This window comes from Pelophylax lessonae (genome assembly GCF_965119305.1).
Source record: "Pelophylax lessonae genome assembly, chromosome: 6".
Taxonomy (NCBI): Eukaryota; Metazoa; Chordata; class Amphibia; order Anura; family Ranidae; genus Pelophylax; species Pelophylax lessonae.
In genome coordinates, this window is record NC_138773.1 from 6,480,800 (window position 1) to 6,496,585 (window position 15,786).

Sequence of the window (15,786 nt, forward strand, 5' to 3'; positions counted from 1 at the left end):
GTGAAGCTGTGACATTGTGAAGCTGTGACACTGTGACATTGTGAAGCTGTGACGTTGTGAAGTTGTGACGCTGTGAAGCTGTGACATTGTGAAGCTGTGGCGCTGTGACGTTGCGAAGCTGTGACACTGTGACATTGTGAAGCTGTGACGTTGTGAAGCTGTGTCATTGTGAAGCTGTGACACTGTGACATTGTGAAACTGTCACGTTGTGAAGCTGTGACGCTGTGACGTTGTGAAGCTGTGACGTGAAGCTGTGGCGCTGTGACGTTGCGAAGCTGTGACACTGTGACATTGTGAAGCTGTGAATCTGTGACGTTGTGAAGCTGTGAAGCTGTGACATTGTGAAGCTGTGACGTTGTGAAGCTGTGACATTGTGAAGCTGTGACACTGTGACATTGTGAAGCTGTGGCGCTGTGACGTTGCGAAGCTGTGACACTGTGACATTGTGAAGCTGTGTCATTGTGAAGCTGTGACACTGTGACATTGTGAAACTGTCACGTTGTGAAGCTGTGAAGCTGTGACGCTGTGACGTTGTGAAGCTGTGACGTGAAGCTGTGGCGCTGTGACGTTGCGAAACTGTGACATTGTGAAGCTGTGACACTGTGACATTGTGAAGCTGTGACTTTGTGAAGCTGTGACGCTGTGACGTTGTGAAGCTGTGACGTTAAGCTGTGGCGCTGTGACGTTGCGAAGCCGTGACACTGTGACATTGTGAAGCTGTGACACTGTGACATTGTGAAGCTGTGACTTTGTGAAGCTGTGACGCTGTGACGTTGTGAAGCTGTGACGTTAAGCTGTGGCGCTGTGACGTTGCGAAGCCGTGACACTGTGACATTGTGAAGCTGTGACACTGTGACATTGTGAAGCTGTGACTTTGTGAAGCTGTGACGCTGTGACGTTGTGAAGCTGTGACGTTAAGCTGTGGCGCTGTGACGTTGCGAAGCCGTGACACTGTGACATTGTGAAGCTGTGACGCTGTGACGTTGTGAAGCTGTGACGTGAAGCTGTGGCGCTGTAACGTTGCGAAGCTGTGACACTGTGACATTGTGAAGCTGTGATGTTGTGAAGCTGTGACGTTGTGAAGCTGTGAATCTGTGACGTTGTGAAGCTGTGATGTTGTGAAGCTGTGACATTGTGAAGCTGTGACACTGTGACATTGTGAAGCTGTGACGTTGTGAAGCTGCATGGGCCACACCCACAGGGGAGATCATACTGGATTTTGTTAAAGAGGAAGTAAACTCAGCCAAAAAAAAATGAGAAAAAAAACCTGTAACCACAAATTGCATACTAGCTCATTATGAAATACTTACCTTAAAATGAAGCCCCCGCAGTGACAGGACGGCCAACATGTTCGGCTGTCCTGCTTCCTGGTTTGTGTCCTCTGGCCATCTGATTGGCTGAAGATGTGATTCACTCCCGCACGTGCTCGCGGGAGCTACCGTTCACTGCACAGGGCTCTGAAGGAAGGGCACGGGTGGCCTTTCCCTCAGAGCGCATGTGCCGATGATGTCATCGGCTGCATGCACTGTAAATATCTCCTAAATGGTGCATGTTTAGGAGATATTTATAGCACCTATAGGTAAGCTTTAATATAGGCTTACCTATAGGTAAAAGTCTTTAAAGTGGGTTTACAACCTCTTTAAGAACCTAAACGTGGCCTCTTTGTACACCACATGGGTATAAAGTTAATTCCTACTTTCTTATTTGTTTTTCTTTCTTTGCAGAGAAGAATGGTCTATTGGCCGGTGAACTAACAGCGTTACAGAATGTCTAATCTCACATCAAATGAAACATTTCCTCAATCTCACTCTACAGACTTCACACCACGAAGAACAGAGACGGCCTTATGTGTAGTCACCATCCTCCTCTGCCTTGCTGGACTGATTGGAAATACCATCGTCATTTTCTACTTCTGTTTCAGAATTAAACTCAATCAGTCAACGGTCTACATTCTGAACCTGGCGGTGGCTGACTTCCTGTTCTCGGTGGGATGCTGTATTTATTTTCTATATCTTCTGTGTGTGCTAAATGGAATGCAAACCACCAACGAGAGCATTCGGGGCATCAGTATATTCGGAGAACTGCTACTCAGTTTAACATTTACCGCAAGCCTCTTTTTCCTTGCGACTCTCAGCTTTGAACGGTGCTTGTCTGTCTGTTTCCCCCTTTGGTACAAATGCCGGCGGCCGACGAACCTGTCAGCTTTATTGAGCGCGGTAGTGTGGGTCTTGTCCCTTCTGATAGCAATACTGGAACGTTTGGTTATCCCAGAACACCGATCTACTGTATACATAGTCACCTCTGCTATTTTCTTCCTTGTCACTGTTCTCGTGGTCGGTTCCAGTGTGGTTCTCCTCATCCAGATCCAGAAAACGTCTGTAGAGTGCCGCCCCTTGAAGCTGTACATTGTGGTCGTTGCCGCCATCATAAACTATCTCATTTCATTGGCTCCATCCAGAGTTATAAGAATGGTGTATTTCTTTGCTGTTATGCCAACATCATACATGAGGATTATCTCCCTCATTGTGATCTGTCTGTGCTCTGCATTCAATTCTGCTGCCAATCCATACATCTACATCATTGTTGGGAGGTGGAAGAGGAGGATCTCCACTGCAAAGGCCTTGGAATCGGCCTTCCAGGAGGACTCAAACCAGACATCTGAAGAGAACATCACAATGGGGAGTCAGCAGACTGAGACTGAAAGCAAATCAGAGGCTTTAGAGCTAGATTGTAGCAAAACTATGTAGACTGGATTATAAGTGTTCCACCGCCATGATCTACAAAGTCCAAAAAATTAAGAATCTGCTCACAGAGATTGCTTCTGGTGGTATAACCACTGCATATAGACATTGGCAGCACAAGAGTTGGGCGAATGGTTTGGCCTGAGCATTAGTTCGGTCAGAACATTGGATGTTTACCCCATTCAGGGAAATCCCAAATTTGCAGGGTGTTTGGCAGGTGTGTGTCCCGTCAAATGCCCTGCAATGCACTGATCACTGGGCAGGGCATTTTGCGCCCTGATTGGGCAAAGCTTTGTTCAATCAGGGCACAATATAAGCTGGTTGTCAAAGAGTGGGGTCGGGGGGGCCCGGGAAGCTGGGCGCCGCCTCCTTAATAACCGATGAATCATCAGCTGTCAATAGGCTTCCCCGTTGACAGCTGAGCAAAAAAAAAATGTAGGTATTAAAAGAAAAAAAAAACTCCCTTATGCGGGCAGGAAGCCTGTCTGGTCAGAAAAGGCGGGGGTGGTGAGCGAGTCCCCTCCCCCCTCCTGAATTATACCAGATCACGTGCCCTCAACATGGGTGGGTGTGTGCTTTGGGGCCTCATCCCCACTACTGGGGAAGTTGGTTGTGGGGGTCTGTTCAGGTTAGAACATTTTCCCTGTTCAGGAGTTCTGCTGCAAATCGAAAAGACGGGGGGGGGGGGGGCTGGGGTGCTTGACCCATCTCTATTTATAACAGTCAGTGAAGGAATCGAGTCTTAGATATCATAGAGGACATTACTCTTCCTCCTAAAAGATTATTTACTCCTCTTACATCCGGTTGGAGGTTTTTTCCTGATGCTGTAAGAGTGATGTGTTCAGGGTGATATTGGAGAATTGCTAAAAATTCTATTTTTTGTATTATTATTATACAGGATTTATATAATGCCATCAGTTTGCAAATCACTTTACAATATAAAGGGAGACAGTACAGTCACAATACAATTCAGTACAAGAAGATTAGGAGGACTTTGCTCCTGATAGCTTACAATATAATAAGAAAAGTGAAGAAAATGTAATGCCTGTGGGAAATGAGTTGATAGAGAAAGTAGTACAGTTTATTAGGTGAAGGTGGGATACTGTAGGCCTCACAGAAGGAATGGCTTAGAATCACCTAAAGGAAGACAGAGTAGGAGATAGCTGGACAAAGTGGGGTAAGGAGTTCCAGAGGATGGAAAAGGCTTTGCAGAAGTCCTGGGGGTGAGCATGGGAGCAGGTGGTGAGGGAGTAAGAGCAGGATTTCTGGGGAAGTCTTAGGAAGAGCAGAGGGGATGGTTTGTTTGCTATTGTAAGATACTGTGAGGTTGGTGATGTCGATTGGGGAAGAGTTGTGAATGGCTAGATAGGTTGTAGCTAGTATTTTGAATTGTATTGATTGGCTGATCAGAAGCCATTGCAGAAATTGACAGATAGGGGTGGTGGACATTGAACAAAGGCCAGTGGAGGGATTGGCAGAGAGGGGTGGAGAACACTGAGCAGGGGCCAGTGGAGGGATTGGCAGAGAGGAGTTGATTAATCTGAGCAGGGAGCCAATGGAGCGATTGGCAGAGAGTAGTGGATGACACTGAGCAGAGACCAGTGAAAGGATTGGCAGAGAGGAGTGGAAAACACAGAGCATAGGCCATTGGAGAGATTAGCAAAGAGGGGCGCAGGACAGTGAGCAGAGGCCAGTGGATGGATTGGCAGAGAGGTGAGCAGGACAGTGAGCAGAGGCCAGTGGAGGGATTGGCCGAGAGGGGCGGAGAACACTGAGCAGAGACCAGTGGAAGGATTGGCAGAGAGGAGTGGACAACATGGGGGAGAGGACAGTGGAGGGATTAGCAGAGAGGGATGCATGACAGTGAGCAGAGGCCAGTGAAAGGATTGTCAGAGAGGGGTGAAGGACACTGGGAAGAGGCCAGTGGAGGAATTGGCAGAGAGGAGTGGAGAACACTGAGCAGGGGCCAGTGGAGGGATTGGCAGAGAGGAGTGGAGAACACTGAGCAGAGGCCAGTGGAGGGATTGGCAGAGAGGAGTGGATGACACTGAGCAGAGACCAGTGAAAGGATTGGCAGGGAGGAGTGGAGAACACAGAGCATAGGCCATTGGAGAGATTAGCAAAGAGGGGTGCAGGACAGTGAGCAGAGGCCAGTGGAGGGTTTGGCAGAGAGGGGTGCAGAACAGTGAGCAGAGGCCAGTTGAGGGATTGGCAGAGAGGGGTGAAGGACACTGAGAATACACACAAAGGAAACCTGGCGCTAAGATCTAATCAATCAGAAGATCCGAGGGTCTGTCTGAAAAAAAAAAATGAAGATACCATATGGGGGTGGGGAGAAGCCTTAAGTCTCATGTCCCAGCCATACTCAGACCCAAATGAGAACAGCACCATACCAACAGAAAAATTGGGAAAATTAGCGCTTCCAAAGACAAGGACAACCAGGCAGGAGGTAATGGATAAAATATCCCAGTTTAATAAAATGATGATAACAAAACGTGACGGGTTCGCTGCCCACTTCCTGTGACGTCATCCTCCGGCTCCACTCGGGACCGACAAGCGGAGGAGATGCTCGGCCAGTGCACCCTAGATGGCTGACTGGCAAGCAGGGATCCTTTCACTCTCACCCCCCAGGCTGTGGACGATCCCTCTTCCTCCCACCCTGTGAGGATTTGTCTCGGGCCATCTTCATGCCATCTAGCCCTTGAGACTTGGGTGACACCATCTCCCTGCACTCCTGGCTCCCATCTCAGGTACTGTCACACACTGAATCACCTGGATGAGTTTTTGTGTTTGTCCAATACAGGAGTCTCCTTCCAAGAAGTTTTTGTTAACATCATTTTATTAAATTGGGATATTTTATCCATTACTTCCTGCCTGGTTGTCCTTGTCTTTGGAAGCACAAATTTCCCCCATTTTTCTGTTGGTATGGTGAAGGAAACTGAGCAGAGGCCATTGGAGGGATTGGCAGAAAGGGGTGGAGGACACTGAGCAGAGGCCAGTGAAGAGACTAGCAGAGAGGGGTGGATGACACTAAACTGAGGCCAGTGGAGGGATTGGCAGAGAGGGGTGGATGACATTGAACAGAGGCCAGTGGAGGGATTGGCAGAGAGGGGGGGTGACATTGAACAGAGGCCAGTCGAGGGATTGCCAGAGAGGGGTGGAGAACACTGAGTGGTTGGTAAGGTGGATCAGTCTGGCAGCTACATTCATGATGAACTAAAGGGAGGAGCCTTTGTAAAGCCTATGTAAAGGAAGGCCAATAAAGATGGGTTTGCAATAGCCAAGGTGAGAGATTAAGTAGCTTGGTAGTAAAATTGATAAAGAAGGGATATATTTTAAAAATAAAACAGGAGTATAGGCAGCAGGATTTGGACAGTGATTGGATGTGGAGCCAAAGAGAGAAGTCAGAGTTCTGGATTACACCTAGCAACTAGGGATGATCGAACGGTTCGGGTCGACCATCAGTTCGACCCGAACATTGACTGTTTGAAATTCGGCCGAATTTCAAACTTTTTGCTGAAAAAGTTCGGAATTCGGCAACCAGAACCGACCAAAGTGCAATGGGACAGGAACTGGGCTTTAAAAGCCTGTGATTGGACCAGAACCATCAGTAAAAGCCAATTGAGGGGGCAGGAGGATGCTAGGAATGTGATTGGAGTGACTAGGGGGTCCAGAGGCCAATCAGTAGTGAATACGCCCCCCAGTATATAAGATAGCCCCACCAAATCTCTAGCAATTTAATACAGGGGCTGTGGAAGAGAGGGGAATCAGTTCTGTTACTCCTGCTTCAAAGTGTCATTTAGCAATTATTAGTGTGAGGAAAGGGATATCTAGTGTAGTTAGGGTACTATATACCACTATAGTTAGATTTAATAATCTAGTTTCTGTAGGGAAAGTGTTAAGGGTCAGGGGACTTTAGTGTAGTGTAGGGTTAACTGACTCTGACTGCTATGGCAGGGTGACCAAACCCTTCCATTTCAGGGTGACCGCCATAGAAAAAAGATTGTTTCTATTAGAATTGCAATAGAACAGGATAGTGGCTTCGCTCCTTTCACACCTGGCCGTTTTGTTGCAGGCGTTTTATTGGGCTTTTTTGTGGACGTGTTTGGAGGCAGGCATGACATCTGAACTTGTGTATAGGTGTATATATACACACACACACACTTATATGTATATATACACATACACACATATAGGTGTGATAGGAGCGAAGTCCTATGGCTGTTAATAATTTCATTAGCACAGGCATAGGGTTCTGCTACTTTCACACCTATATATGTGTATGTGTATGTGTATATATACATACATATGTGTGTGTATATATACCCCTACACAGAAGTTCAGATGTCATGCCTGCCTCCAAACATGTCCACAAAAACATGTTTTTCTGGTTCTGGACATGCTACAGAGCTGAAACTTCACAGGTACAATTTTTAGACCCCCCAGACACTAAATCCAAAGAAATTTAATTTTTTATTTTTTTCAATAATTTTTTCAATAATTGGCTCTCTATCAAAAATGACAATTTTTAAGAACTTTTTTTTGTGTGATTAATAGTCCATGGGGCATGACCCAGAACCCTAGGCACTTTTTAGGGGCATTTATTGGGTTTTAGGGCTTCAAAATTGTGTTTTTTTGATTACCGAAGTTCGGGTCCCATTGATTTCAATGGGGTTCTGAAATCCGGGCCGAACTTTCGGGAAGTTTGGGTGTACTAGTCAAACTGAACTTTTCAAAAGTTCGATCATTCCTACTAGCAACCTGACATATGGGAGGGTCAGGGGAAGGGGCATTATTAGTTTAGTCTAGAGTTTTGATTTTGCAAACTGATATGAATAATTCAGTATTTTCTGGATTGCAGTATAATTATTTTACCGCATATTGTGTTGTTTCATGTAAATTACTGCTGCTGATAATGAAAAATTGCTGCTAAATATCATTAGTATTAGTAGTTTTTGCTGAATTATTTAAAATATTGATTTATAATGTGTAAGTGCCTTTTACTGGGTCCTGAGAACCCTTTTTCATCCTCTTTCATGTATAACGTGTCTTGGAATTATAATACAATTATCTCTATCCTTTCCTTGAAGAATGTACAGCTCTCACCTCCCCTAATTCAGTACAATTCCAGGCTTCATTACCCTACAGCTCTCATATCATTAACCTCCAAATGCTGCCAGGGGCTGTATGAAAGTCCCTTCATTTTATTTAAAGCCTCATTCTGTTAGTAGCACCCTCCTAGTTAGGTGCTAGGTTTAAAGTAATGATTGACCGATATAATTTTTTTTTTGACAGGTACTCTTGTGGGGGGATCTGGGGGTCTAAAAGACCCCAAACCCCTCCTCTGCACCTAAAAGCATTCAAAATGCCAAGTTTGGCTGTTTTGAATACAGTAATTTTTTTAAAATTTGGCGCCGAGTACCCGGAAGTGAGGTCAGGACATCACTCCTGGGTTTTACATGGAGACCCGATCAGAGCCGAATGCGGCTTTGATCGGGTCTTCTTTTCGGCGGCCATGCAGGCTGTTTGCCCAGGTCTCCCGGTGGGACGGGAGACCTGGGCGAGCTGCGGAATACGGCTGGAGGGGGGGGATGTCCCCTTCTGGTCCTTGTAATGACAGCCGAGCGGCTTCTCAGCCGCAACGGTTGTCATTACAAGACAGCCGACCGTCGGCTATGGACGCCGATACCGGGGTGATGCCTCTAGCTGTAGCCATCACTCCGGTACAAGCACTTTCTGAAATATCGGCAATATCGGTAACCTCCGGGGCCGATTTCAATATATTGGGGAAAGTGCATATTGGCCCTCGATATATAGGCTTTGCCGATAATCGGTCGATCCCTATATATGTATAATATGCTCCATTTGCTTATCAGGGGAGCCCGATCTGTTAGGTTGCCTGTTGCATGTCTCCAGGTGTGACTCACTGGGTCTGATGGAGTGTCCCCACTGCATCCAATAGGGGAACATGTTGGACAGTGGAGGAAACCTAGCCAGTGACACATTGGCTTTTGTTGGAGTCTCAGTGGGTGGGCACTCTTGCAGTGCATCCTGGGGTTGCTCATAAAAGCCAGGGGGGCATGTGACAGGGTGTCTTTGGTGGGAAGCAGAGTCCCAGTAGGAGGCTGACGGCTTGTCTCTCCTCCTGTTACATGAGGGAAGTGGTCTTAGGCAGTCAGCCTAGTGAACCAGATGTGGAGCTAAGCTGCAGAGGATCCAGTGGAGCTGACAGTGGAGCTGCTGGCAGAGTCTTCCGGGAAAAACAGTGTCCGTGAGTACCAGGGGACTTGCCAAAGGGTCTGCCCAGGAAAGGGGACCACTCCAGTGAAGTCAAATTATCAAGGGGTCTGCTCACACAGAATGTCAGATTAAAGGGGGTGCCGTATAAAACCCTGAAGAGTAGGGACAAAGGGGGTGCCGAGTAGGACCCTGAAGAGCGATTCACAGTACAGTACAGTTCATCTAAATTCTTCTTCACTTAGTGGCAAGGTGAAGCAGCGGCTTTGCCGCACTCAGGTTTATTCAGAAGTCCCAGCAATTGTGCATAGTTTATTCAATTGGAGTATCCCAAGCATCCCTTCTCCCATCCCAGTTCTCCAATAAAAGAACAAAAAACCTTGCTATGGGTAACCCAGGGGAATCTGTAACCAGCAACTCCCATGGGAGTAGTGCTACATGTGCATTTCCCACCCCTCCCTCCCACTAACTTCTAACCCATCCTACTACTCTTTTTCCTCTTACCTTGTGAAGTCAGATATACTCACCTAAGTCACCCTCCACATTCCTTGCCATGTCAGTTATGGGTGTGGGGACCATACGTCCATTGACTCAATAGAGCCCAAGGTCACTGGTCTCCTTCACCCCCTCTGCTGACATTGATCCTCTTGTGGATCTTAAGAACCCCATTATACTCACCTAAGTCACCCTGCATGCCCCTGGCTTCTGTCATTTATGGATGTGGGGACCATAAATCCATTGACACAATGGTGCCCAAGATCTCTGCTCCCCTTCACCCACTTTGCTGACACTGATTCTCCTGTGGATCTTGAGAGAACCCCTATACACTCACTTAAGTCACCCTGCATGTTCCTTGCTACTATAATTTATGGGTGTGGGACTGAAAATTTGGTGGCGCAATGGAGCAAAGATCAATGGGCCCCTTCAACCCTCTTTACTGACATCAGTCCTCTTATGGATCTTGGAAGGACCCTGATATTCTCACCAAAATCACCCTGCATGTCCCTTGCCGCCATTATTTATAGGTGCGGGAATGTAAATCCAGTGGCTCTATAAAGCTCAAGCTCACCGGTCTCTTTCACCCCCTCTGCTGACACCAATCCTCTTCTGGATCTTGAGAATAACCCAGGTGATGGACTTCCAAAAGGAACTGTCCACATAATATAGGCAGTTAGATGGACACTATAAGAAGGACCAAAGCAGGAAGTAAAAAGAAGAGCAGAAAACTTGGGGCTGCTGCGTCATGTAACTCTGACACTGTAGATAAATGTATATCTGCTTGCACCATTAATTGGCTTTATTGGGCATTATTGTTGGCTGGTCCCTGATACCCAACCTAAGAGAGCTAGTCAACCCTAAAATAATATGTCAGAACTTAGTAGACACTAGAGAAGTAAACCATCTGAAAGTTGCGTCTATCTCTTGCAGACTCTGAACGCTTAGCTCTACGCAATGCATGTCACCATTATGAGGGCTTCCGTTATCCTCAGAGGATTATGTATATTATAAATATCCTCATTATGAGAATGTAACAGAACACACAAAGGCGGGAGGACACACTTAGCACACTTGTATAAAGTACTCGAAACCCATACTTGAGTAAAAGTACAAGTGCTCGATCAAAAAGTGACTTGAGTAGAAGTACTAAAGTATTCAACATTTTTTGTACTTACTGTAAGTATTGCAAGTCGTTTTTTTTTTAAACTTTGCTACTCAAGTATTGAAAGTAAAAGTACAAGTACTGTGTTGTGTAGTTATTAAAGAAAGAAGTCAAAAGTTTGAACATCATATTGTTTTTTATTATTTCAAATGATTAACCTAAAGGACAATCACAATTCCTTTGGCTGTAACTTTTTGTAAACAAAAACAGATAAAGTATGTCCCTCCCTTCTCCCTTTAAAGCATCCCTCCTTCTTTTCCCTGAATGTTTTTTTTTTTTCTCCACAGCTTATTGGTGCGCTAAATCATATATAAACCAATGTGATATACAACAATATATTCCAATAATGAAATAAAGGAAGAGTGTATGAAATCTAAGTCAATAAAAAGTCCATATATATATATAATGCCATAATACCATATATATGTGACAAAACAAGATGAATATATTTCAAAGGTGCAGGAATCAGACAGGTGCTATTCCAAATAATAGGTGCAGACTCCTCCCACCACCTTGTGGATTTCCCCCTTACCCGGCGGATGAAGGGAAGTGCAAAATAATATCCAAATAGACTTCCAGTGAAACAAAACTGCAAAACTCTGTGCTCTCAACTTCCAGTGAAAAAAGCAAAATCAGCCTCTTACCAGAAATAAGCTCTATGTACGCTTGTGACTCTCCTTGGTTGGGGGAGGGTCTCTTTCCCCTTAACAGCAGATATGTAGACCATTTTATTTATACATACAGTAGCATTTATTTTCATATGCGCTGATTTACAAATGACATTATACACATTAACTTCATGAAACCTGCCATCTACTGTTCTGGCAGTGATAATTTTTATAATTGTAACGAGTCACTATGCAGCACAAAAAAAAAATATTGGAGTAGAAGTATTGAAATCATTGAAAAAATGTAGTGAAGTAAAAGTGGAAGTGGAGAAAAAAATTCTACTCCAGGAAAGTACAGATACCGCCTTTCCGTACTTAAGTACAGTAGTGAAGTAGTTCTACTTAGTTACTATACATCTCTGACACTTAGACATTGTAAACCTTCCACACTCCATTAAAAAAAGAGGTTTGGGCTTTAGATACACACAAAATATTTCTATTAGCTTGTTATAAATATTGATCCCACCACCAGTCTGCAGAAGGTCTACCTGACACATTAACAAGGAATGACGGACCTGATATCATTCTCCACCATTACATTGCTCGGTGATTGTAGTGCTGATATTGTTGTATGAGAAGCCTGGTATGTCAGAGTCTACAGCAGCCTTCTCAACCTTCTCAACATAGATGAACCCTTGAAATAACTTTCTGGTCTCAGGGAACTCCTGCTAAAACTTACTATGTCTACAACTCATGATACGTTAGTGTGATGGTAAAGGAAATAATGTTCCTTACGCTTGTGGTCATTGGAAAGAATTACCCCTTTACAGATAGCTAAAATGCTCAATGGCAGGGATCTTCAAACTACGGCCCTAAAGCTGTTACAGAACTACACGTCCCATGAGGCATTGTAAAACTCTGACATTCACAGACATGACTAGGCATGATGGGAATTGTAGTTCCTGAACAACTGGAGGGCCGTAGTTTGAAGACCCCTGCTCAATGGTGTCAGTGGGAACTTTTACTATGAGGCAGAAATCATCAATTGTTCAAGGAAACCCCCAGCAACCTCTGCAGGTGTCTTAGGCTTCTATGGAACCCTGGTTGAGAAACCCTGGTCTACAGGCTGTGTCATCCCCATCCTCTTTTAGGCTAAAGCCTCGTACACATGCAATGATTGTTGGCCGACCGATCGGCTGTCTTTTGTCCAGTGTTGTTGTGTTGGTTGAAATGTGCTCTAGACTGCACACAAATTTTTTCGGCCAACAACAATCAACTTCAGAAGTGATGTCATGTTCTGGTTGACTTTCCGTGTGTTTTTTCTTCTCTGAGCATGCCCAGTCTTGCTTATCTGAATTTTGTCGGCCGACATCTGTACTGACTGACGGAAAATCGGCCGTTCTGTTGACGGCCAAAAAAAATTTTATAGCATGCACACCAGATTTTGTTCGGCCGAAAAGTCGGAGTCGGTTGTCGGAAGCATCATACTAACAAGCCGACAATCGGCCGATCGGACGTTGGCCGAAAATTCACGGCCAACAATCGTTGCGTGTGTACGAGGCTTAAGTTTATACTTGACTCCAAACCGCTGCTCTGCACTTGATTAGCTTTTCAGAGGCATTGACATGATGGTGTCCCCCCTCACCACCTGTTTTAACTCCCTTCTGCTTTGTTCAAGAACTTCCTGTTATAAAGTGACAACTGTTTCCCAGCCATGCTTCTGGAGACTGTGCCGCCACAAATTACAGACAGTGTTATCCCTTTCAGGAAGCCATCTAGAGCAATCCTGTGCAGCCGATGTTGGAGTCAAAGTAGACAAGAAGTGGCAGAAGATGAGAAGCACTAGATAAAAAAAACAGGATTTTATTTGAAAAAAAAAAGCCCTGAAAATAGTTTATGTCACGGAGCACAGAGCAAACTAACTGTCATCCAGTTCAGGTTCACAACAACTTGAATATTCTACTTGTAACTATCACTCCACCTACACCTCCTATCCTTGTGCAGTAATTGCTTGGGATTAGCTCTATTATCTAAGAGTATGTCACACTGGATAACCCGGTCAGTCAGCGTGTCCTCGGAAATAACCTAATAAATTATATAACAATCGTTTATTATCTAATGCAGCCTTTTTCAACCAGGTTGTCTTGAGTTTTCCTCAGGGGTGCTTTGGCAAAATGCCTAAACATTGCCCCAAAATTGTATAGAAGCCAGCAGATGGATGAAGCCTGACTTTTAATAAAACAAAGCTACAGGTTTTCATTGTGCACCATTACGACCTTCTAGCTGCCGGCGCCCTAACAACCAACGACCCTCCCCTGCCCCTCTCTGTCAGGGCTGGGGTCACATTAGCTAAGTTTTTGTAAAAAAATAGTCCTAATTTTAGGGCTATCTACAGCGCTTGCTAATGTTTATAAATAAACGTCAAACAACAAATAAGATGTGCAAGATATTGTGCAAGTAGTATAAAGTAAATAAGGGGGCCCCAATAATTTAGCGCCGGTTCACATAGGAGCGACGCTACTTTCAGGGGCGACCTCCGAGATCGCGGTGCGAGCAGCGCGCCGTGACCTCGGAGCGGCCGCCATGGACTTCATAACATTGAAGTCTATGGCGGTCGCCTCCTGGTCGCCCCAAAGAAGCTCCGGACCCTTTTTCTAGGTCGGAGCGACTTGTGTCGCTCCTATTAGAACGGGTCCGCAACTTTCCTATGGGAGGCGACCTGCGGCGACCTGTGAGGCGACCAGGTCTCCTCACAGGTCGCCCTAGTGTGAACCGGGGCTTATAGAAACTAATCAATATTGTATAAATAAATAAATAAATAAGTGTTTGTGACATATAAATCAATATTGTGACATAAATTGCACATAACAATAAAAATTAAAATGTATTAATATTAAAATTAAAAATATAAGTCCATCACGTGAAAATAAAATCAACAAGTGACAATAAATAGTTCCAATTGAGTTTTCTTCAGTGCAAAAAAAGTTTCTTCCAGATGAATTAATAAGTGAAGGGGCTCAGTGATAATTTTTCTCCAATTTGTGACTTTTTAAGATGCAGGTGCAGGTTTCCCTTTATCCTGTGGTATGTTAAAAGATGGGTGACTTACCAGATGTAATGGGTCTCATATATGATAAGACCAATCACGCTTGTAGGCCCTCAGGGCCACGGTAGGTCCCTTGTGTTGCCTCCTGGATATGCAGATTATGGTTTCCTCCTCACCATTCCACGTATCAGCATACAGTAAATGGATATAAAAGATATAAAGGCTCCAGATAGTGTGATAAAGTTTTAAAAGGCTTTATTTCCCATAAAGTGGGTTTTCCAATAAAACATTTGGTGGTTATAGGGTAAAATAGGTTAAAAATCCCCGTGACAGTATTGTACAACCATGCAGAGTGGCGAGCGGGGGTAATTCCGGCTTGCGCTCCAGTGTACGTCACGCTATGTGTTCCACGTGCTGACACGTTTCGTCACTTCCGTTAGCTAAGTGATGTAGAAAAAATGAGGGAGAATACTAATCAGTACCAGTGTGCAAAAGTGTATTTGATTTGGAAGAATAAATCACCTCCAACGTTGGTGGTCCTACGTGTGTGGATGTTGATTTATTGATGTATTATGTAAAACTATTAGAATCGTTTTTTACATCTTAGAATGGGGTACCTCGAGACCACCATTTTAGAGGGTGCCTTGACTGAAAAAAGGTTGAGAAACACTGCTCTAATATACTGTACATATCTGAGACTAATTATACACACTGCATTCCTCTGGATCTGGGACACAGCTTCCCACCAGCGGGCAACACCCATTGGATCCCTGCCAGGTATAATAATGTGTAATCCGTAAAATAATCATCTCTCTGGAATTTATATAAAAGCTTTGCCAGACACATCTATAAATTAATAAATGAATGACGATACCATCAGATGGCCACCATATAATGTATAAACAGTACATAGGATACCAGGAAACCTGTTTCTACGGACCTTTGAAGGCTTATAGTAGTGGTAAGGGTGGTGATAAATAACGTGCACTCAGACTGGTCTGGAGTGGTAAGTGGGGTACCCCAAGGCTCTGTCCAATGTTTATTCATAAATGATATAGAGGACGGGATTAATAGCTCAATGTCAGTTTTTGTGGACAACACAAAAATAAGCAGGGCAATAACTTCACATCGGGATAAAGGAATTTTACACAAAGACCTGAACAAAATAATAGAGTGGGCAACTACATGGAAAAGGAGGTTTAATGTAGAGAAATGTAAGGTAATGCACTTGGAGGCTAAAAACACAAACGCAAAACTACTCACCAGGGCAGTGATGGCGAACCTTGGCACCCCAGATGTTTTGGAACTACATTTCACATGATGCTCAACTACAATGAAGAGTGCATCATGGTAAATGTAGTTCCAAAACATCTGGAGTGCCAAGGTTTGCCCTCACTGCCCTAGGGGGAGAACCTCTGGGGGAATCAAGGATAGAGAAAGATCTGCGGGTCCTAGTAGAAGACCGAATGTCAAGCTGCAGCTACCAAAGCGGGC

The 15,786-nt window shown here is 44.7% G+C and overlaps 1 protein-coding gene across 1 annotated transcript; it reads left to right on the top strand.

Moving 5' to 3' along the window:
- The first annotated feature begins 1,724 nt into the window (after positions 1–1,724).
- Positions 1,725–2,862, top strand: LOC309559108 (mas-related G-protein coupled receptor member H-like). Its single transcript, XM_082262247.1, has one exon. The coding sequence runs from the start codon at positions 1,767–1,769 to the stop codon at positions 2,745–2,747; it is 981 nt and encodes a 326-aa protein (XP_082118373.1). The 5' UTR covers positions 1,725–1,766; the 3' UTR covers positions 2,748–2,862.
- Positions 2,863–15,786: the final 12,924 nt, after the last annotated feature.

Coding starts and splice junctions, on each gene's coding strand:
- LOC309559108 (XM_082262247.1), top strand. CDS start 1,767: ATGTCTAATCTCACATCAAATGAAACATTTCCTCAATCTCACTCTACA.